Source organism: Physeter macrocephalus, chromosome 11 (assembly GCF_002837175.3).
Source record: "Physeter macrocephalus isolate SW-GA chromosome 11, ASM283717v5, whole genome shotgun sequence".
In the NCBI taxonomy this organism is placed as follows: Eukaryota; Metazoa; Chordata; class Mammalia; order Artiodactyla; family Physeteridae; genus Physeter; species Physeter macrocephalus.
Genome location: NC_041224.1, coordinates 51860430 through 51884662, shown reverse-complemented (window position 1 = coordinate 51884662; position 24233 = coordinate 51860430). Strand labels below are relative to the sequence as shown.

The following is a 24233-nucleotide window of genomic DNA, read 5'->3' as shown; positions in this document are numbered from 1 at the left end:
TTATGACCCTTAACCTCAGAAAAAATTTTAATTACCCATTCTTTATTGGTACCATGAAATAATAAGCAGTCATTAAGCCTTCTTAAGTTTTTAGCAACTATCTCAAAGTAAATTTAATGCTGTATTGCAAATATCATGTGACTGCCAAAAGGAAAAGTTGAGATTCTAGCTGCTTTTGGTTTGGATACCACATTTCTATTACATCATTAGATTTTTATTAGCTCCATTACATAATTCATATTGAACATATGGCAAAACCAAATCCCTACCTCCTTTTGAGTTTTTTTGGTACATGTGTGAGAGTAACTGAGAGAGAGTGTACAAGTACACGCTGTTATTTAGTTATTCTCATAGGAGCTGCAAGATGTGCGTAAGTCATTGTATAAGAAGAAAATGTGATATGGTGCTTTACAGATAAAATGCTGTATATATTCAAAGGGAGGAGGACTTACTTCTAGCTGAGGCTCTCAGCAAAGGACCTGGACCCAGGAAATCTCATTCTGTGTATTAGTTGTTATCTTAGGTACTTTTAACAGAAATCTGTTTAATTAACTATATACATATACTACATTTTCTAGAATAGATCTGAATTCAGGAATTTTATTTTGTTGTCTTAATTATTATACTTGTATATTCACACTGTCTCAGAGTTTGTGCCCTAAAACATGGTTATTGTAACTACCTTCTAACATACCTTAGTTAAAAATGTGATGATCTCATAGTTTTATTTCTCCCTTTCCTTGAAATAGGCCTACAAAAATGACCTTGATAAATATAATTATAGATTTCCTGCTAAGTTTCTTCTTCTTCTCCACCATATACAAAATGTTGGTTTTGGGTACTAGCACAGCCTCTGTAGGGTATGGGTATGTGCGTGTGTGTGTATGTGTCTTTCAGTATTAAAATCATTCTTTGTTCTGTTTGTTTTATGCCTAAGCACATGAATACAATTCTTTCAACCTGGCTTCCATGTTTCCTTAATAAGAAAGGGTGGCTCACATCCCAAGTTTACAAATATCAGTGTTAAATGAAGGAATGTTGAGATTCTTTAAGCCTAATGTCCATTCTTGAGAATTCCATGAAAAACCATTGTTCTTTTTTTCCCCTTCTAGTTTTATTGAGATATAATTGACATATAGCACTGTATAAATGTAAGATGTGTAGCATAATAATTTGACTCATATACATCATAAAGTTACATTTTTTTTTCTTGTGTGTATATGTATTTTTAAACATTTCCTTCATGTTTTCTTTCCCATTATATACTTTGGGCAGTCACTTTATTTTCTGGTCTTCTTACGACTTTGCTAACTTTACTGCCTTTCATAGATTTGCATTTGAGTAGGAAGCTACTTAGTAAAGAACTTGTGATTTTTATAGGAAGTATAATATATGTATTGAAACAGTCATAACTGGGTAGAGAAAGGAGTACTGTGGTAATTTGGAGCCTGAATGGTGTTCCCTTCTGACTTGACATGCGTTATCTAGAGATTTCTTTTGAGCCTTAGCTTCCTCATTAGTAAAACCTTCAAGTTTGGATGAGATAATGTTTAAGGCCTCTTCCTGCTTTAAATTTCTACAAAATATATTAGTAACACTCAAGTAACTAAATTAAAAAGAACTCAAAACACTGTCTAGTCAGTAATAAACTATTTTTTATGCTTCTGTGTTTAATTGTTTAGGTACATAATCAATAAATCAGAAATTGTTTCCATCTAATATGTGATTTGTATATAGTGTAAAAGATACCAAAATTTTATCTAAGTGCAGTACGATGTTTTGGAGTTTTTTTTTTTCTGATTTTGATAAGATAATTATTCCTATAGCCTTAACTGTACATTTACAAACTGTTCAAAATAAATGGTCAGATAATTTGATTTGAAGTTTCTTTGCAGTTTGAGACTCAAGTTCTCTCTGCCTCTGAAATGTGAGGGTATCAAGGATGTGGCCCAGGTAACCTGTAAAAGGCATAAGTATTCTCTTTGGGTCCTGACTGGAGCTGGGTTAGTCAGGAAGTGTCTTAGACTTTATTTTTGACGTGTCAGTAGCGTAGCAGAAACCCAGGATGCTTTTAACTCCATAGACAAACCAGCACACACTAAGAAGCAGAAGTGAGAATCTAGGGAGCACAGATAGATGCCAGCTCATAAAGAAGAGCAACAGAATAAATTAGAATTGTGTAAAAAAGCTATTGTTATGGATATGGAAAAACAAAATTAAAAAAAATACTGACCTGACACTGAAATCTATTCCAACAAGATTTGAGCAAAAATTCCTAAGGGAAAATGGTATTTATTTGTACGTATTTTATGTCAGGTACAGTGCCCTTTAGCATATACTTTTTTTTTTTTTTTTTTTTTTTTTTTTTTTTTTTTTGCGGTACGCCGGCGTCTCACTGTTGTGGCCTCTCCCATTGCAGAGCACAGGCTCTGGACGCGCAGGCTCAGCGGCCATGGCTCATGGGCCCAGCCGCTGCGCGGCATGTGGGATCCTCCCGGACCGGGGCATGAACCCGCATCCCTTGCATCGGCAGGCGGACTCTCAACCAGTGAGCCACCAGGGAAGCCCTAGCATATACTTTTGTTTAAGTATATTTCATACCACTCTTTGTCTCAGCAGTGGATTTTCTAGGATATGCAATTCTTAGTTATTGCCTGATTGCCTGATTCCTCGTTACACAGAAATTAAAAGCCTAACAAATATGTTTTTTAAAACTCTGAAGGCTACACTGGCTATTTGAATTACTTACTGAAATAAGAAATAGCAACTGAGTTGTGTTCGTGTTAATTCTGTGTTGAAGAAGTTAAATTGAGAGCTGATGATGGCTCTGAGCTTAGCTTCTTGGATAAGATTTTAACATGAAATTTCATTTTTATTTTTCATGTTTTTAAGCACTAACTAGGGTTTATGTAGAAGACGGGATGAGTTTTAAAAAACTGAGCTTCCTCCTGTTTTGAAAAGGAATGGAAATAAGAGTGTAAAAGTATTTTTCTTTTGTTTTTAAATTTAATTTATTTAATTAATTTATTTTTGGCTGCCTTGGGTCTTTGTTGCTGCACGCGGGCTTTCTCTAGTTGCGGCGAGCGGGGACTACTCTTTGTTGTGGTGCGCTGGCATCTCATTGCGGTGGCTTCTCTTTGTTGCGGAGCACGGGCTCTAGGCACGCCGGCTTCAATAGTTGTGGCATGTGGGCTCAGTAGTTTTGGCTCATGGGCTCAGTTGCTCCATGGCATGTGGGATCTTCCCGTACCAGGGATTGAACCTGTGTGCCCTGCATTGGCAGGCAGATTCTTAACCACTGCGCCACTAGGGAAGTCCCTGCTTCTCCTTATACAGGATAAATTTACTTATTTTTGCTTGAGTTTTTGTTTCACTTTTATCTTCTTTGGGAACTCTTGAGGAATCTCCTATATGTATTTTTGCTTATTTGAGGTAATCTGTCTACCTCAGGGCCATCAGTAAAGCCTGGAACTGTGTTTTTCAAACTGTAGAACCCTAGAATTTCTGTGGAGGTTGCCTCAGGTTCTTCCCAGTGGGCCACAGGTGGGCTGACTCCGCCCTTTCCCCTTCTACCAACCTGTTCTGTTTTATCCTTTTTTTTTGGAGGAGGCGGATAGTGGCTTCTTTAAGATAATTTGAAAAAGGACTTTGCTGTTTCAAAAAGTATACTAGTGGAAGTAAACTAGATATTTGACTCTTAGTAATATTTGCTGTTAATACTGGCAACTTGTCTTACAAAAATAATTTGGATGGAGACTCTGTCAAGCATCTTTATTAAGAAGAAGGTGAATGATACAAGGGAAAGAATACCTAGAAATGTCAGGGATGGCTATTAAGTACTGTTTTATTTCTAGGAATCACTACCCAGGCCTACCATAAACCTGTTCCATTTAGACACAGTAGACCCATCTGGGACTGCTGGATTAGACATACTTGGAAGCAAGGTTTTTGCTCTCAGGTTTCTTCCCCCTGTTACCAAGGTACTTGATTAGTCGAGGCTTTTTGTCCTAATATGACTTCAGTTCAAGAGATGCACCTTTAACTATTGCTGTTTTCTTCTGAGAGTCAGAGCCATATTATCTTTAGCCTAAATAGCTGTCATATGGGAGAAGGCAACTTCTTTTCACTTTATATTCTTACTCTTTTAATATATAGAATGGTACCTCTTTAATATAGAAGGTATATTATCTTCCAAAAACTTAAAGAATCATATCCTAGCATAATTTATTTTGTTGTTCTGTACCAAAGGTGGTTCTGGTACCTCTGTTTGTTTGTTTAGTTTAGATTTAGAGTGCTTTTCTCAAGCCTTAGAGGGGAAAACCAACTATTATTACCACATGGTACAAGTGCATTTTCAAAGCAGTGAGGCCAGAGATTTGGAATCTGTTTCGTGTATTTTTTCAAATTGCTGTCATTTGTTAGCTGATTTTGCCCTCCTATAATTTTACTCTATTCTTTATAACTTTGCTATATGCCACTGAGGAAAGAATTATAATAGAACTACTATAATCAAGATGAGAGACAAAATACTATTGATCCATAGAATCAACATAGTGATTAAATCTAACAGTAGGAAAATATTCCCAGGGCAAATGATGTTCCTTATACAGAGCATCTTCCTCCTCAGAGGAAGTCTAAAGTTTATCTTTGATGACAGTATACTATATTATAACAGTAAAAAAAAGAGAACTAAACTTACTGAAAGAAACATAGTAAAATGGGATTAATAATCAAAGGGAACTTCTGATGGTGGTGTTGTAAAGTAGAATTTTCAGTGAAATTCAAATAAGGTTATATTTTCACTTCTGTATCTTACTTGCATTTGTTCAAATTTTAAAAGGTGACTTGGTGAAGACTGATAATATTACATACATTAAGACTGCTACAACACTCAGCATATATTAGCTTAACTGCTTCCGGCACATGCTTGAGAGGCATTCGTGGTATGATTGAAAGCAAGATGCAGCAACCAAATACTAGAGTTCTAGTCCTACTTCTAGTCTTGTGACCTGAGTCATACCCTTTGATAAAAATATTCATCGTGCTTCCTTTGCAATGTTACTGTGAGGACAGGATGCAGTAATATGTGTGAAAGTGCTCTGAAAACTGTAAACCTATATAAATTTAAGAAGAATGTTATAATCTCATCATTATCATCACAATACTACTATCTCAACCAGTTCTCTAGGGGCTTTTACCACTAGGAAGGTTATCTCTGCCCACACAATTTTATTTTATACCTTAGCTTTTGGGAATACAGTGATTTAAAAAAAAAAAAGTTTATTTATTTATTTATTTCGTTGCGCCGGGTCTTAGTTGCGACTTGTGGGTTCCTTAGTTGCAGCTCACCAGCTCCTTAATTGGGGCACGTGGGCTCCTTTAGTTGCAGCAGGTGGACTCCTTAGTTGTGTCATGCAGGCTCCTTAGTTGTGGCATGTGAACTCTTAGTTGTGGCATGCATGTGGGATCTAGTTCCCTGACCAGGGATCAAACCTGGCCCCCTGCAATGGGAGCGTGGAGTCTTAACCACTGTGCCACCAGGGAAGTCCCAGTGCAATGATTTTTAAAAATTTATTTATTTTTATGGTGGCAAAATAACATGTAACTTACTATTTTAATCATTTTTAAGTGTACAATTCAGTGGCATTAGGTACATTCAAAGTGTTGTCTAACTATCACCGTGATTCATTTTTAGAGCTTTTTGATTATACCAAACAGAAACAATAACTTCCAATTCTGCCCTCCTACCAGCCCTTGGTAACCTCTGTTCTACCTTGTATCTCTAGGAATTTGCCTATTCTAGGTCCTTCATAACTGGAGTCATATAATATGTGGCCTTTTGCGTCTGGCTCCTTTCACTTAGCATAATGTTTCTAATGTTCATCTGTGTTGTAGTGTATCAGAATTTCATTCCTTTTTAAGGCTGAATAATCCATTGTATGTATATACCACTCATATGTACATCTTTTTTTTTTTTGTTGGCCGCGCCATGTGGCTTATGGGACCTTAGTTCCCCGACTGGGGATCGAACCTGGGCCCTTGGCTGTGAAAGTGCGGAGCCCTAACCACTGGACCACCAGGGAATTCTGCATACATACATCTTGAAATCCATACGTTGATGAATATTAGGATTGTTTCCATCTTTTGGCTATTATGAATAATGCTGCCACACACACTGGTGTACAAGTATCTGAGTCCCTGATTTCCATTCCTTTGGGTTTATACATAGAAGTAGAATTGCTGGGTCATATGGTAATTCTGTTTAACTTTGAGGAACCACCAAACTGTTTTCCCAAAATACAGTGATTTTTATAAGGCAGTGTTCACTGTAGTTTTTCTGACCTTTGGGCTAAAAGTTTAAGCAATGAAAGAATCAGGTTGGGACTTCCCTGATCGTGCAGTGGTTAAGAGTCCTCCTGCCAATGCAGGGGACATGGGTTCAAGCCCTGGTCTGGGAAGATCCCACATGCTGCGGAGCAAGAAAGCCCGTGTGCCACGACTACTGAGCCTGCGCTCTAGAGCCCGCGAGCCACAACAACTGAGCCCGTGAGCCACATCTACTGAAGCCCGTGCACCTAGAGCCCGTGCTCTGCAACAAGAGAAGCCACTGCAGTGAGAAGCCCGCACACCGCAACAAGCAGTAGCCGCCACTAACTGCAACTAGAGAAAGCCCACGCACAGCAACGAAGATCCAATGCAGCCAAAAAATAAATAAAATAAAATAAAATAAAATAAAATAAAATAAAATAAAATAAAAAGAATCAGGTTATGTTTTCAGATTATTTTTTTATTCAAGGCTTGTTGAGAAATTGGGAAGGTAGGATGTGTTCATCAGCTAATTATTATTATTACTTTATAATGTGTTGTCTGACAGGACTTGCAAAGAATTTGCAATTTATATAAATATTAAAATAGCGTAAAGATATGAACTATCAAACAGATGGTAGTGGAATTAAAATTAGAGAACTGGAATCCAGTGACTTAGTTAATGGAATAATATATCCAGCTTCTGATTATTCATTTGTAGTTGATCTGTTTCATGGATTGTGACAGAGTTTAATTCAGTCTGGCTTCTTCTACCATTTACCTGCCTTCCAGGCTCACCCTTGTTCCATTCCTTCTTTGTTGATATATGTTTCAGGTGCACATTAATTTTGATATTAATAGAGCAGTGCATCTTGGGGGTATGATGTAAATTTGATTTTTTGTTTTATTATCTATGTTGCTTCTTGACTCTGTATGTGCATAATTGAAAACTGATTTTATATATGGTTTCAATCCAGTTTAAATCAATAGTGAGAATAATGTTTTGTATATATGAGATGATTTTCTTATGAAATCAATATCAAGATTAGAAGGGGCCTACTTCAAGTGTTCTTAAATTCTCTCTGTTACAACATCCCTCTAAGATTGCTATCTGCATAGACACGTAAAGTGACATAAAACTATTTTTTTGAGTAGGGATTGCAGCATAGATTGTTCTCATATTGAACTTAAATGTCCTTTCTGAAGCTTTTACCATTTGGGGGGAGGGAGATATAGAGTACTAATGCTGCTGCTTATAATGATTTTAAGGTAAAACAGTTTTGCTGAATAATAAATCCTGAATGACAAACATATTAAGCCCTTGGATTTTTACTGTTTAGTCTGTTTAACAAAGATGGTCTTGTAGAGGTGGTATTTATATAGTACATTAAAAGTGTATATAATGATAAATTAATGGTTTTCCAAACTGTGATCCTTTAAAAAATAATGTGTGTATTTATACTCACATTTATGATCAAGAATTTCATGTCTATTAGTTGGTTAAAAGGAATTTTATGAAAAGGATATACAACAAGAATTCAGGCAAGATTCCTGTTTGTTTAGGATTGTCTTTTTTTGACTTTGTGGAGTTCCCATTTAGAAGATGTGTTTGGCTTTGTTGATTACTTGCTGCAGTAGATTGGAAGGTTAAAGTTCTAAGGATGTCTTTCTTAGCCTACAGTCCTTGTCACAGTAGTTGGGAAGCCCTAGGAGTTTTTTTGGTGAGAGTTTTAGGCAAGTAGAAATGAGTGCAGCTGCAAAATAAAAGGTTGCCAGTACAGGAAATAAAGGGAAAAAGATAAAATAGTGTTCAGAAAGGGTGACACTCTATGAAGGTAATGGCTATACCCAACTGTTGACCCCTATTCACTTGAAAAATGATTTGATTTTTTTCTTTAAAATCAACTTTATTGAAGTATAATTTACATAAAATATATTCATTTCAAGTGTATAGTTTGAGTTAAGTTTTGACAAATGTATACACTTGTGAGCCACCATTCAAATCAAGGTGTAGAACATTTCCATCAGAGCAAAAAAATTCCTTCATTCCCTTTTGCTCTTAGTCTCTCCATCCCAGGCAACTACTGATCTGCTTTCTGTCACTAAAGATAGATTTTGCCTATTCTAGAATTACATATATATGGAATTATATATACTGTGTGCATTCTTTTGTGTTTTATAAAAGTACCTATTTTTAGTTTATTGCTGAATAGTTTGCTACTGTATGAATAAGCCACAACCTTTTTCTCTCTTTACTTGCTGATAGACATTTAGGTTATTTCCAGGTTTTGGCTATTATGAATAAATCTGCTTTGGACATTTGTGTCCAATTGTTTGTGTGGACATATATTTTATATTTTCATTTCTCTTGGTGTAGAATTGTGGTTCAGGGTTTTTGTATGTTTACCTTTATAAGAAACAGCCAGTTTTCCAAAGCGATTGTACCATTTTTTACCTCCACCAACAATGTGTCAGAGTTCAAATTATTCCACATCCTACTAACATTTGGGGGTTGGCTAATTAAAGACTTTGGTTCATATTCACTGAGTAGAAATTGTGTTATATGCAGACCTTTATGGCAGTTATAAAAGAGACTTGATATAGTTTTTAAAGTTTAGTAATGATAGCTACTTTGCTACCCTTTACATCTCCTTTGTGCCAGGTACTGTGTTAATGACTTTACATAATCTCTAATCCTTAAAATGGTTCCAGAAAATAGAATGTGTTTTCTTCATTTAATGGACAGGAATCCTGGGCTAGTAAGGATTTACTAGGCTTAAGATTTAGGCTTAATATTTTGATTCTGAGTTTGATTCTAAAACCCTAGATTTCTTTATTTCTTTTTATTTCAGTATTTTGGTCTTTCCTTTTCCTTTATAGAGGACAGTTAGAATGAGTATGATTTCAGCTAATATCATGGTCCTTTGGGTTTGGGATCTCCAAACTGAACTGAGAAAGGTCTAAAAAGAATTAGAAGAAGATGCCCCAGGGAAAAATAAAGGAGTTTTAAAGTTTTCTGTGCGTGTGTCTGTCTTTCTGTATGTGTGTGTCTGTCTTTCTGTATGTGTGTGTCTGTGTGTGAAAGAAAGAGCATGCATACTTGCTTTTCTGAGAAGAGATGTTAAGTATCTAATTAGATGGCACTTTATTATGTATTCTCTTATCTGAGTTGTGAATAATAGGGGAAAATGGAAAAGCTGTGGAATTACTAGAGAGGGGAGACAGGTAGTGGTGAATTAACAGTAATTGGGTCAAGAAGCTTGTTTTTATCTTCAAGCAACTTAGTTGATGTTGGAATGATCTTGTTTCACCATGTGAGAATCAGTCTGTAGGCATTAATTTTTTTAATATATCCCTAGATGATTACTGTTTAATTGTATGTGAGTTGTATCACAGTGTTAGCTTGAATTTCAGAGCAGAATTTTTATAAGAAAATCTTGGCCAGTTATTTGCCAAATAGACAAATTGTGTGAAACAATCCACATTTTGCAGATTTTTTTTAATTTAAAAAATAATTGTTTAAATTTGGATCCTTTTAATTTCATTTTTTTCCTTTCCTACCCTGTTTGCAGACATTTCAACCTACGAATGAAGAGGGACACTTCCCTTTTCAGTGATGAATTTAGGGTGGAAACATCAAATACGGTACTTGATTATGATACCTCTCATATTTACACTGGACATATTTATGGTAAGTTGAACCTTAAAGAACCCTCTTTAATTTTTTTCTACACAAGGAAATATATGCATTTTGAAGTATAGGCAAATATTTCAGAAAGATGGGATAAATCCTGGGGAGATTTGAGTGTATCGTGAAGAGCAATGGGCTTTGAAGAATGAAGTAATTCTTGGATCAACCTTTACATATATGTTTAGTATTGAATTATGCAGTGTCTGACTTCTGAAAGGTATGAAGTTTTGACTCTCTCATTACCTCCAAACTGTTAGGTTTTTAAAAAAATTTTAATGATTTATATAATTTTCTGATCTTCCAAGCAAGGAATTAACAGTAACTTAACTATGTTTTATAATGAAACTGTAAAGATTATCTTAACAGCCAAAAATAATGTGACAAAGTCATTCATAGGAAAATCCTCCCAGGGCCTTCCTTCCTCTGGATCTGTTTGCTTTTTGTTCACAATTCTAATGAATTTCTCTTACTATACCAGATTTAAAAAGGTATTAGGGAGATGGGGGACACACTTATTAGCCCAATAGAAAATTACATCTGTCAGCTTAGTAATGTAGGAAGAACAGAACAATTGATGGAAGTCGTAAAAAAGTTAAAAAATCAAAGTCTTCTGGAGGTATTAGGGGCAAAATATCATTGAGTTATAACTCTACATTAATAAATACTCAAGATGATCCTATTTATTAAGAGTTATTAAAGTTAACTGAAAGTTAAATTTCATTTCTACATATTAGAGAGATTTCCACTCAAAATGCTGACTTGAAAAATTAAATGCTTTGAGTAAGGTTTCTTATTTTTTTTTATGATGATGGGTAAATGAGACATTTCTGTACTTAAAATTTCTTATTTGTAGATCAAGCGTAGTTAAAAAATTAAAAGTTTTTTTGTATTCTTATAATTCTTTAATGGAAAAGGAAAGTGTTTTTCCATAGGTCGAGATTCCTAATGTTAGATTATAGTTTTCTGTTATTTTCTTGATCATTTATCTTGCTGGGCAAGTAACTTAGTAGTCTCCCAGCCCCCCCCCCCCCTTTTTTTTTGGTAGGTGATAGTCAGAAAGCGTACAAGACTAAATGAGTTTGCAGATAAACATCATATCATTTAAAATATAAATGTCTTGGGAGTCAGCTTCAGTCTATGATTAACTTAAAGTCAACTAATTACTGTTAATCTACAACTTAGAAATTGCAGAAAGCCTGATTTTTGTTTTAATGAGAAATTTTTGAATGGCAAATTTAACTTTTAAAGCCCCCTCCTAACTTCCCACCTCTTCTTGTCATTTGATTGGTACTCAGCTTTTCTTTATGACTGTATTAAAAACCAAAACTACCTTTTTTCTTATAATTTTCTTTCCCTAAAGAAGTATAATTGATGGGACCCTATCATGAACCTTTTTCCATTATCTTAGAGAGAATTGTTGGCATACTTTTGTTCAAATTGCTTCGGAAATATTTAATACTGTCTTATTTTAAAAGTGTATTTATAAAGCCTACTGGTGGTAAGGAAGCTAAAAGTTTCGTGCAGAATATATTAGGTGGGAAAGGAACTTTTTTCCTTATGGCAATTAGAGTAGAAATTCAAAAGATACTTTAATATCTTTATTTTGAAAGTGTATATTTTATCAGTGGATCTGTTTGCCTCTAAGTTTATTTAAGTCATTTTTTTGAATGACTATTGCATGCATGCCAGGCACTGTGCTAGGTTCTGGGAATTTGATTGTCAGCAAGACAGATGTTCCATTTTTCATTGTTACTATATATATATTGTATATATTTTAACTAAGTTCTAGTTGTTCACATTCAGGTTGATATGTTTCATGTGAAAATTAATTTCCCTGGTTAATTTGTATTTAGTTTTTTTTCAATACATAAGAATGGCTTTATAAAGGAGAATGAATTTAACATTCGTGTGCAAATCAAATTTTTAAGAGTTTGTGGCTTTCATTAATAGGTGAAGAAGGAAGTTTTAGCCATGGGTCTGTTATTGATGGAAGATTTGAAGGATTCATTCAGACTCGTGGTGGCACATTTTATGTTGAGCCAGCAGAGAGATATATTAAAGACCGCACTCTGCCATTTCACTCTGTCATTTATCATGAAGATGATATTAGTAAGTACTTAAATTTTGCAGAGTATATAAATAGTTAAAACTATGTGGAGACAAATGAAACCTGAGCTGTTTTCTTTCCTAAGCTATTAATCAGGCTAGAAAATAGTTTCACAACTAAAATCTCAATTAAAGAATAGATCTATATAGTTGAGACAATATCATTGTCAGTCTGTGCCAGTACTACTTTGTTGATATGCTACAACCAATTCTATTTGAACTATGAGTCAACCAACTCCGATTGAACTGGAAATTCTATATTGTGATATCATCCAGTCATTTAATGCTGTAACACCTTTGTGTGGCCTACTGAAACATCATCTTCTTATGTAAATTCCAGTGTGGATATTTGCATAGTATTTAAAGAATATTTTAGATATTTTTGTAATTTCTAAGCCTTTTGAGTATTTCTTTTTGGAATCTTGAAATGACTTCCACTTGGTAAGACTTCAGATTTATCTTTATGGATTTTGTTCTCGACCATGGTCTTTATATGATGGTAATTTGTTGGGAGAGTACTTTTTCTTTGTTTTAAGAGTAGAAAATGTATTTAGACTTCCCCTTTTCATTCTACTATTGTCTGTATATCCATAGTCATTTAATCACGAGAATGCTGTAATGAAATGACCCAGAAATACATTCCTCTAATTCACAGGCCTCTTGAATACTCATTTTATTTTTGACTGTAGTAAGAGTAGTCTATCAATTTTGCCTATTTTCCTTATTTGGCAGCTTCCAGGCTTCATTTTTCTTTCTACATATAGAAATTTGTTGTCAGTAATTTCGTTCTCACCCCTAGTAATGTACTGGAAAGTCTTAACCATGTTGACTTCTTGCTTTATCAGCTCTGACAGTTTCTGTACTTAAGTCTGTCCAACTGCTTATCATCTCTAATGCTCGATTACTATAGAAAATAGCATAATTATTCTAGATAGGTTACATTTTTGATTTTGGCTACTTGTTAAATCATAAATTCATTAATGCTACTTGTGCACATTTTTGCTCATCCCTATTTGATTCCTTTTCCAATTTCCCCTCCTGGTATTTCAGACTCTCCTCAAGCTCCAAGCTACAGTCTTCCTTTCACAAGCTAGAGTATGAATTCCTTTGCCTGCCTTTCTTTCTGCCAGTAGAATTATCATCTACTTCATTTGTATGTTACTTTGTAATTTTCTGAGTAATTTAATCATTTTGCAGGTTTACCTCCCCTGTCAGGGTGTGTAAGTTCTCTAACTGCAGTTTCTGTTTCTTTTGCTCCTTTAACATTTCAGATATCATTTATCTCTGCAGCAGTTTCTTCACTGATACTTAGTAAAGTCCTGCAACATTTTCCCTATAATGTTTTCTCAAAATCAAACAAGACCTTTGGGAAAGAAAGGAAAGGAAGAAATGATTGACAGATTTTGAACTGATGATTTCCTTCCCATGATATTGTAATCAAACATTTTCCTTTGCTTTGTATGTCTTATAAGTATCTTCAACTGTGTTTGTTCTGCCTTTTATGATTTCTGTTGTTTTGTCTTCTTTCTCGTTTCCTTTCTTCTCTTATCTACTTGTATGTAGTTTAAGAATGTTCTGCTCTTTTTTCATACTTCTCTTTCTTCCTCATCATATAATTGCATTTCTTTCACTTTGCATCTTATAGTAATTTTCAAATATCTCCCTTTATTTCAACCTTTTCTTTTTCCCCAAAGGTGATGAGTTAGCTTGCAGAATCAGTGACATTGGATACAACTTAGTTTTCTGTTCCTTTTGGCATTTAACTTTACCATTGATTTCAGTGCTTAACTCTTACTTGTCTTGGTAAACATATATTCATGGTAAGAAGATGATCTCACGTTCTGCTTGTTATTACATGCCAGTAGTGGTATTAGAACCTAAAAACAATGTTTAGAGTGATTTTGTTTGTAACTTCTGGTAAATGGAAATGTAATGATATGAGGATAAGAGTATGGGAAGCAATTGCCTTAAACAGAATTTTTAATGCTTGCAGATTTAGACAGTTACTTTTGAAAAACTATTTGAAAATCTGTCAAGTTAACTACAAAAGGAAAGCACCCATGTATTAATAACCATTTAGTTTTTAAACAGTTGCTCTAGTCTAGATTCTAGACCAAGGGTTGGCAAACTTTTTCTGTAAAGGTCCAGATAGTAAATAATTTGTCTTTGTGGGCCATATTTGCTCTGTTGCAGCTGAATTCTGCCATTGTAGTATGAAAACAGCAATAGGAAATATGTAAATGAACGAGCATGGCTATGTTCCGATAAAACTTACTGACACTTAAATTTGAATTTCATGTAATCTTAACATGACACAAAATATTATTCTTTTAATTTTTTCCCACCATTTGAAAATGTAAAAACCATCTTTAGCTTTCATGCCAAACAAAAGGACTCATTTATCTAGCAGGCTGTTGTTTGCCTACCCCTCTTCTAGAGGATAGCTAGATAAATTTACTTTTTTTTTAATTGAAATATAGTTGACATACAATATTATGTTAGCTTCAGGTGTGCAACATAGTGACTTGACATTTAAATACATTATGAAATGATCACCACGATAAGTCTAGTAACATCTGTCACCATACAAAATTATTACAGTATTATTGACTGTATTCCTTATGCTATATGTTACCTCCCCACAACTTACTTATTTTATAATTGGAAGTTTGTGCCTTTTAATCTCCTTGACCTATTTCGCCCAGTCTCCTACTCCCCTTCCCTTTGGCAACCACTGGTTTGTCCTCTGTATCTATGAGTCGGTTTCTGTTTTTTTTTTCTTTCTTTTCTTTTTTTTTTTTTTTAAGATTCCACATGTAAGTGAAACCACATGGTATTTGTCTAGATTAAATTTACTTTTAATTGGCCCTTTAACCTCTCTGCGTAGAATACCTAAGGTTCTAATAGTATTAGTAGTAGTACAAGTAGTTATTACTCTTTGATGTATAACCAGCACCATATAAAGTTCTTTGCTTACATTATTTTGTTTAATCTTCACTATAACCCTGTGAGGTATATAGGCACACATATTATCCCCACTTTATAGATGAGGAAACTAAGCCTTAGAAAACTTATGTCACTTGATTGTGGATCTCGTGTTCTTAACCATGTGTCTTCTGCTTCACTCTTGGAAGAAAGCTGTAAATTCTCTCCCTGAAATCACACATTTGCATCTATTGCTGTTTAGAGCCAAATTCTTTCCCTAACATATCTAGCAATGGATGCTTTATTTCACAACTAATTAAAAGGGAGAGGATGTCCCTTTATTATTTAATAATAATAATATTATTATTTTCATATAATTTGCTTAAGTGCCAATAATTTATTTTTACAGCTAAAGTACTGCATTGCTGTTTAGATCATTGTGTATTTGCTTGAGTGAATTTGGTGTCCCTGTATTTGTTATTTTCAGCAGAAGCAAATGACAGGGGAGGCATGCCAACTTTGGATAGGAATCCTGATGAGAATTTGGCTACCCTCCTCTTAATACTGTGTTTGCAACTCTAGGCATGAATATATGAAACCACCATGGAAAATGATACTGATATTCTGGAGAACCTTAGGGAATGGCTTCTGAGGCTGTACCAGAACATAGAGACAGTTTTCATTGAAAATATTTAATAACTTCTAGATGCTTTGATATCCAGTTAGATGTGAAGGTGATAACTACATGTAGTTATCAGCTTAAAATTCATACTTGTTCAATTCTATACTTAGGTGGTAAAAAACACTCTCTTCTAAGACATAGAAGTGTGAACAATTATGACAGGGTAAGAACACCGTTTAGTCCTCTGCCTCTTGACCCAGTTTATTTTAAAGAAACTGGGAAAAACATTGTCCCATAAACTGTACTACTAGTCTTAGTAATATGAATAGCTTTTAGGAATGACTGACTGTATGATTGCTTGGAATCATTAGTTGTAAATAGTGAACCTTTGCACCCTTTTGTATACTACCTTTCTGAGAGGCAAAGGTCTAAGTAATTTTCCCATGCTGTACTTATAAAGAAATATTTTGTTTCTGAACTAAACGATACTTTAAGTAAATACATGAAGCTGCAGAGTAAGAGTGTTTAGGTTTATTCTTTCACTTCAGATTATTTGTTTTCCTTTGGGTGGTATAGGAAAGCCCAAAGAGCTTGAATTTGCCTGTGCCTCACAGTATTGTATCAATAGTAGGTTACTCTTACTTTCAGCCTGTGTGCTAGCTGTAACTGTACTTATCGCTTCTTTCTCTTGTGCTTCAATGGGAAGACCCCTTATTTCTTGTTCTGAAAAATTGAGACTGTTAAATTTTACTTAACCAGTTCAAGGTGAAGGCCTCCTTCCGGTAGAAGCCTCTTCATTTGTGAAACTTCAGGGTATTGCTTTTAATAAACCTTAAAAAAAATCAATTAGTTTCATATTGTGTTTTTGGAGTTGTGGATGTAAATGAGTTTTGTCATAGTCACTAAGACTTCCAACTCCTTTTGTGTCACTGTTAGTGGAAAGGAGGGACAAAGGATAGAAGGAAAAGAGGAAAGGAAGAATTGAATTGGAAAGTATTGATAATGACTAGCATTGTTCAAATCTGACATTGTTAGATTGTCACATTTTCCTTCCAGAGGTACCAGGAAATTCTGAGGATTATCGTGGAAAGTTTCTATATGTGCTTAAGGTCCAGTCTGAGCTTGGAAATGTGCTTATGTGTATGGAGTTGTGACAAACAGTGGTAGACACTTGGAAAAATTAAGGAATGGAGTGTTCTGATTGATAATTCAGTAGCAAAATGGCTTAAGACTCTGATAGGAAGTGCCCATGACTTCAGAACTCCCATAGGGTATACAAGTTTATTGGTTAATCTCTATACTGTATGTTTTAATTCACATGTTTTACTTAGCATTGATGTTAAATACTTAATTTTCTTAAGCAAAGTGACAGTACTTAAAAGAAATATAAGAATTTAGTGGCATTGTTGACTCTGTTTTTGCTTTTTTTTTTTCTGAGTTAATCTCTAGGGAAATATAATTTCTCCAAATAGTTCACAGGCACAAATGAAGAAAAGTTGAGAAGCCTGTGAGAAATGGTAGCTGTTTGAAAAATATTTAATTAGAAATGTGAGATATTTAATTGGGAACACATTTTAAAAAACAGATTAAAAAGAGACAGTGAGGGGTTTAATTCTTTTTGCAGAATTTGGAGAAAATATGCCCAGCCCTTTCATATTATTCAATCACAGTTTATTTTGTTTTATTTATGTAAATAAGACTCAAGTTGAGAACACTTTAGATCAAGACATTTTCTGATTGGTTACCATATGTATCGGGTTGGCCAAAAAATTCATTCAGGTTTTTCCGTAAGATGTTATGGAAAACCCAAATGAATTTTTTGGCCAACCCAATATATATTTGTGTATATATTTATTTAAAAACATAAATAGAAAATATTTTGGCTGCATAATGATCATTTCAGAAACATAAGATTATTTAAAAATAACAAAGCTCTTATATTGTAAAACAGCTTTAAAACTCATCCTAGAAAGTAAAATTATATTTGGGAATTTTCTTCTTTTTTTCCGAGAAATATCACCTCATGATTGTGTTTTGCAGTGTTTGAGATGTTTTTACAAACAGATTGAATAAGAAAATTAATTCATTGTACATCTGAATATTGCATTAAAGATGCAGTTTTTAATAAGTTGTCATTATACTGTCAAGTCATATGTTTTGAGAGTTTGGAAAAAGTTTATAGACATTTGATGTGGTAGTAAGAAGAATGAATGAAAGTTTTAAATTAAGACTTCACAAGCATATGCATTTAAAAAATAGGGATTTTCTTTTGGGGGACATTGTTTCTTCATCATACCTCATCAGCAAACTGTTCATGGAAAATAGAGTTTTCTGGAGTAGACCAGAAGATTGATATAGTTCTGAATTCAATAGAATTCTGTAACTTTAGTACGATTGCAAAAGGGACTAGAATTAGTTCTAAATGTTAAGTGTGAAGATGATGTAAACTGAAGCCTAAAGAGTCTTAAGCAACTTGGGCAAGATATTTTCATGGCAAGGATCCATGTTTCCTGGCTTTTACTCCAGTACTTTTTAGTTACATCTAAGTTATTAGAGACTTGTTTAAAGGTGGCTCCTGGCTTTTACTCCAGTACTTTTTAGTTACATCTAAGTTATTAGAGACTTGTTGAAAGGTGGCTAAAGTCAAGGGACTTAATGACGGTAAAGACAATTATTGTGAGGATTAAAAAAAAGATTAGGAGAAAGCTAAGGCTTTATTTTTGGTATCATTGTTGATTTTGCAGAAGTGTGGCTATCTTCCCTACTGAAAAATAGAGTAAATTTGTACATTTTAGGTTCAACTTTTATGAGTGATGAGTTACAGAAAAACTAGTAGAAGTAGCATTGATTATATATGTGTGTATGTACTAGGGATAAGAGACGGTAAAACTAGGTCTTTCACAACTCTTCTAGCACAATTCAATGCTTGATGTTTATGCTAGCGACCTTGTGAGTGTGCCTGAGGACACTGGTCAGGACTTGGGCCCTGTAAAGAGCTGCTTTACATTATGATAAAAGATTTATTATAAAAATGTTAAATTCTGTTCATGGTTTATAAATTTGGAGATTAGATAATCTCCATAAGCAATCTTGTTATCTTATATTTGTATTCAAACATTAGACTAGGAATTCACTGATGTGGATTTTACTGCTTTCAGCAACTATAGAGGCTTAGAATTGCTGGGGAAGGAAAAAATTGCCCTCTGCCCTTTTTAGGTTCTTCTAGCTGGTCTAAGAATTAAATTGACATGAGACAGATTAAAAGGAGAAAATCAAATTTAATTATGTATGTACGAGGTCTCCATCAGAAAAATGAGGCCCCAGTTAGGCAATTGAGGTTTATATGGCATTTGAGAGGAGAAGGGGCTAGGGGTTTGGTACTTCAAGGGGGAGAAAAAAAATTATAGAAAGATGGAAAAGCAAATGTTGGGTAAACAAATGTTTCCTCTGCCATACAGGGACAAGGGGACACAGAGAGGACTTGGTCTCTGGGCCCTGCCAAGTTCCTCCTACCACACCTAGCCCATTTTCTTTGTAGATCTCTCTCTGTTGATAGTGCTGTTCCTGAACCAGGCCCTTTATCTAAATTCTTCTAGGCAGTTAAAGGGCAGGTAAAAAGAAAGACTTCCTGAGTCTTCTGTTTCTTAAAAATAATCAGTCTAAAATAATCCTTATGCCAGAGAGAGACATGGGGTGGCAAATTTTGTTCCCCTGCAGAATCATGGACTTAAGGCAACCTTGTAGGGGACTTCCCTGGCGGTCTAGTGGTTAAGACTCTGCGCTTCCAATGCAAGGGGTGCGCATTTGATCCCTGGTCGGGGAACTAAGATCCCACATGCTGCGTGGTACAGCCAAAAAATGAAAAAATATTAAAAAAAAGGTGACTTTGTAGATCAACTAGTTAAAACTGTTGCAGAGTTTAATTCATTTGCTTAAGATCACACAAGTTAGTGGGAGAAATGGTAAGGAAAAAGCACAAGAGGTAATGTGTCAGAACTGAGGCATGGCATTTGTATGAGAAAGTAGTTTGAAGGGAAATCAGGATGAAGTTTTAGAATAGCTTTTTGACCTTATGCAAGTGAGTAACTTTACCTTTTCTGGGTGTCATTTTCTTCATGTTAAAAAGTGAGTATGTAGATCATTAATACTTCTTATTTCTTCTAAAATTTGGTGATTCCAAACTACTTTTCCTCTAAAGCTGGAAATATTTTTGGTTTTTCTGATTATCAGATGACTATAAAATAGACATTTTTGCTTGTGAATTAAGTAGAAGATGAAATGTATCCACCACCATTAGCATTTTGGTGAATAGCCCTTTAGGTCTTGCTTATCTTTTTTTTTCTTAATAAATTTATTTTATTTATTATTGGAGTGTCTAATCTGTACAACACACTTTCAGATACATTGGATACAGTGATGAACAAGGCATTTTCTGTCCCAACGCACTTAACAGTCTCCTGATCAGAATAATAGAGCAACATTTCTCCTCTTGACCTGATACCCGTGATTCCCTTGGCCCCCAACACTAACCTTTCTTAAAAAACAAGGGTGGGAAGGGACATGCCTGGACCAGCTCTGAGTTTCTGTTTCCTGGGAGAGCAGGGTTGTGAGTGCATTTTGAAAAGGGGACCATCTTTAGCTTACTGTCCTTCATACTATGCCCTTCTCTCCCTGCTCTCCCCACCCTCCCCAAACAGAGACTGGTTGTGGGGGATGGGGAAAGGGGCACTAGAGAGAAACGGACCTCTGTCCACTGCAGTTGGAAGGGGGAAGGGTATTTGGGGGCTGCTTGACCCATCCGTCCATTCCTCCACACTCATCATCTCTCCTTAAAGAAAACAAAAAGTCTGCTCGTCTTTTTACTGTCTCAATGAATCCTTGTGGATTTTTGTCAACTTTGGGAGTCAATGGCATTTTCATGGGCAAGGATCCAACCTACCTACCCTTCAGATACCTAGCAAATCAACGTTTTGTACAGTATCTGTCTGTGGAACCACTGTCTTTTTAATTCAATGAATATCATAAAAGTTGGGTCATTTGATTGAATTTAGTGATTCATAGTGTGTCATTGGAGGAATTACACCAAGTTTTGATGGTTAGAGAGTTATCTCATAGCTAAAGCTTTGGACTCTGCAGTCAAATTCCTAACCTGGCAGTCACATTGAGGGAGGGATGGCTTGCTGGGAGTAGTGAGGAGGTAAAGTCTAGTCTAGTTAGTTTGTAGTAAGAAGTGGGTGTTTTACGCATCTGTTGGGCAGATGATCTGTACTGTAAATATTACCCCTTCCTGGAGTGGATGATTGAGAGTTAACTAGAGCTATTTCCTGCTTGAAGTGGTATCACAATATATGTATTATTTATATCTGTGCTTCCTACAACAAAACAGAAGCAAGAGGTTGGCATGCAGAGGAACTGGAAGAAAGGCCATAGATTTAAAGCTGATCTTTGTTTTAAATAGGCTGAATATTCTACGCCAATGACTCATTCTTTGTGAAGAAAGAATATGCTGTTTGGCCTTTTCAGGGGAACTACAGTTGCATCTATGATTTAGCATCTCAATGAGGGCCTATTCATTAGTTGAACAAAGACTTTTTCTAGAAATGGGGATTATATTGTCAGTAATTTTAGAGGGAAAATGTCATTGTCCATTTTCATAGTTAATGTGGTGACCAGGGAAAATAGGCTCTTTTAGAAGTTTTGAAAGTATATGGGAAGCATTTTATCCTCGATTCCTTTTTTTCTATTGGGAGAGTTTTGTGCTGACAGATTTTGAAGCATATATAAAATTTATGATATATAAGATACAATTTACAAAGAAACAAAACACTAGTTCTTTTAAATATTCTAATTCTTGATGTTTCTTTTTAAAATAATAAATAAATTAATTAAATTTTGGCTGTGTTGGGTCTTCGTTGTTGCACGTGGGCTTTCTCTAGCTGCAGCGAGCAGGGGCTACTCTTTGTTGTGGTGCGCAGGCTTCTCACTGCAGTGGCTTCTCTTGTTGCGGAGCACAGGCTCTAGGCATGTGGGCTTCAGTAGTTGTGGCATGCAGGCTCAGTAGTTGTGTCTCACGGGCTCTAGAGTGTAGGCTCAGTAGTTGTGACACATGGGCTTAGTTGCTCCATGGCATGTGGGATCTTCCTAGACCAGGGCTCGAACCCGTGTCCCCTGCATTGGCAGGCAGATTCTTAACCACTGCTCCACTAGGGAAGTCCCTTGATGTTTCTAATGTTTTAAATTAAAGTGTACTATATAGATCATCGTTTTATTTTTTAATTCCCCTACACATTTATAAATAACAAGAGAGTTTCAGTAGTTTGACAAAAAATTTTGAAGGTCATGGAGCATTTGTAATTTTCCCCATTGATTATTAAGATCACTTTGCATAGTTTCAGCTTGCATGGTCAATTTTACTGCCTGTAATACTGTGGTAAAGCGGGGACTGCCTGTAGTTAAACAGTGAAATAGGATTGAGAAGGGACTCTGGAAATACATTATCATTGTCAGGTGGCATAAAGGAACTGCTTGAGGTTACAGATTATAATTTTGAATGAGAATTAGTTATAGTTACCAGTTGCTTCTCTAGCCCCATTCAACTGGAGCGGTATAGGTAGAGAGCTGCATTTAAACAGGTTTTGGTGGAGAGTTGGGAAGGGGGTGGTGGCAAGGGAGTTTAAGGTAAATGCAGTGGAGTAATTATAATAATAATTGACTATGGGATTTAAGCTGAATAAGGAGAAAGAGAATATCCACTAGTGAACAGGGTGGTAGCATAGGTGGATTGAAGGGTTTTTGAGATGTCAAAGGATTGTTGAAGTCTAAAGGGAATGTTCTGAAAAGATGAGTGGTGGAAAGAAAGTAGGATGAGGAAGTTGAGATTAAGAAGGGGTTTCAGAAATTGAGGTAGGAGAAGACAGTTGGAGAAAAGGTAGGATGAGTGTATGGGTTTTCTCTAGTTGCTGAGAGCGGGGGCTACTCTTTGTTGCGGTGCGCGGTCTTCGCATTGCAGTGGCTTCTCTTGTGGAGCACGGGCTCTAGGCGGGCGGGCTTCAGTAGTTGTGGCACACGAGCTTCAGTAGTTGTGGCTCGCGGGCTGTAGAGCGCAGGCTCAGTAGTTTTGGCGCAAGGGCTTAGTTGCTCCGTGGCATGTGGGATCTTCCCGGACTAGGGCTCGAATCCGTGTCCCCTGCATTGGCAGGCGGATTCTTAACCACTGTGCCACCAGGGAAGTCCCTAAGTCTATCATTTCTTCCACATTTATTGATTGGAATTTTACAGCTGTTGCAATCTTGACCTTTGGTAAAAACTAACGTTTAAATCAGAGCTGTTATATCAATGTAAGTAGGTTGTCCATAACCCCAACCTCCTACCTGCCAGTTTAGATTTGTATTGTGATATTTAGTTAGTATTTCCAGTGAAATAGGAAATAGTCCTAGTCCACTTCAGGTTCTAGATTTACTTAAGAAACAGTGTTTCTAATTATAATTCTATGTATTATAACTGTATGCTACTTAGGGATGTTTCAGTGCTTCCCCTCTAACCCATGTCTCGATATTTTATTTTGATAGTTCTCTTAATTATGGGTAGTAGATTGAATTATAAAATATGTTCACGAACTAAGGAGAACCTTAACAAGGGAAGTATGTGAACTTTGAGAGAGTGGAATAAACTTTTAAATGACTACACTAAATTGAACAGCTGTCTGGAAATAGAAACAATTCAGTTAAGTCTAAATTAATCACTGTTTAATTATAAAGGGAAAACAAGTGATAATAAAATAGTTATTGCTTTGTAAAGCATTCACTTGACTTATACATTGAAGAAATTTAAACTCAGTCTGCTTTTACTATGCCATGGACCATGTTTCTAGGTTACTTTCCCTTATGACTAGTTGGTATTCATTGAAGGAATTCAAACCAAATATGATATTATATTTGCCTAACTGTAGTTCAAATTGAGGTAGCTTTGTACATTGCAGAATAAGAAATTTAATGTGTTTGAACGGAAAGTTATAAATTACAAAATGAAGTAAATTGCAGTGTTAAAATGCTCTATATATCTGAAGTGGGACAGGTTGGAAAGTTAAACGCAGAATAAAGAATGATTATTGTTCTTTTTTAGAATTCACAAATCATTCATATGACAAAAACTTAGAGACCAATGATGTTGAAGGAGAACTTCAGAACCTGCCAGGTTTTGAAAGTAGAATGCCTAGCATAATGCCTTTCCCATTGGAGCCCAATAAGCATTTATGGCTTTCATTAATTATGACAGTTAAATTTTCATTTATAAGATAATTGGTAATACCTAAACATGTGACAGTAATAACATTTCTTCTTTGTGTTTTAGACTATCCCCATAAATATGGTCCACAGGGGGGCTGTGCAGATCACTCAGTATTTGAAAGGATGAGGAAGTACCAGATGACTGGTGTGGAAGAAGTAACACAGGTAAGGATTTTAATACAAACTTGTGTTTAAGAAAAGGAAGTGAACTTGGGTATGTGTTTCTGCATTAAAAATGTATGTTCTAGGATTTCTGAAAGATTTATACTGCTGTCGGGAAATATTTATATTTTTTAAT

The 24233-nt window shown here is 35.3% G+C and overlaps 1 protein-coding gene across 3 annotated transcripts in view; it reads left to right on the top strand.

The window, feature by feature from the left end:
* Nucleotides 1-24233, top strand: part of ADAM10 (ADAM metallopeptidase domain 10) — a 111370-nt gene that overhangs the window by 31586 nt on the left and 55551 nt on the right. For 2 of the 3 annotated variants that reach the window (XM_007115884.4, XM_007115883.4), the window contains exons 3-5: nucleotides 9879-9997; nucleotides 11948-12106; nucleotides 24000-24100. In XM_007115884.4, coding sequence (XP_007115946.1) covers nucleotides 9879-9997; nucleotides 11948-12106; nucleotides 24000-24100 — 379 coding nt within the window. The remainder of the gene's footprint in view (nucleotides 1-9878; nucleotides 9998-11947; nucleotides 12107-23999; nucleotides 24101-24233) is intronic. The other variant, XM_007115885.4, reaches the window with a different exon arrangement.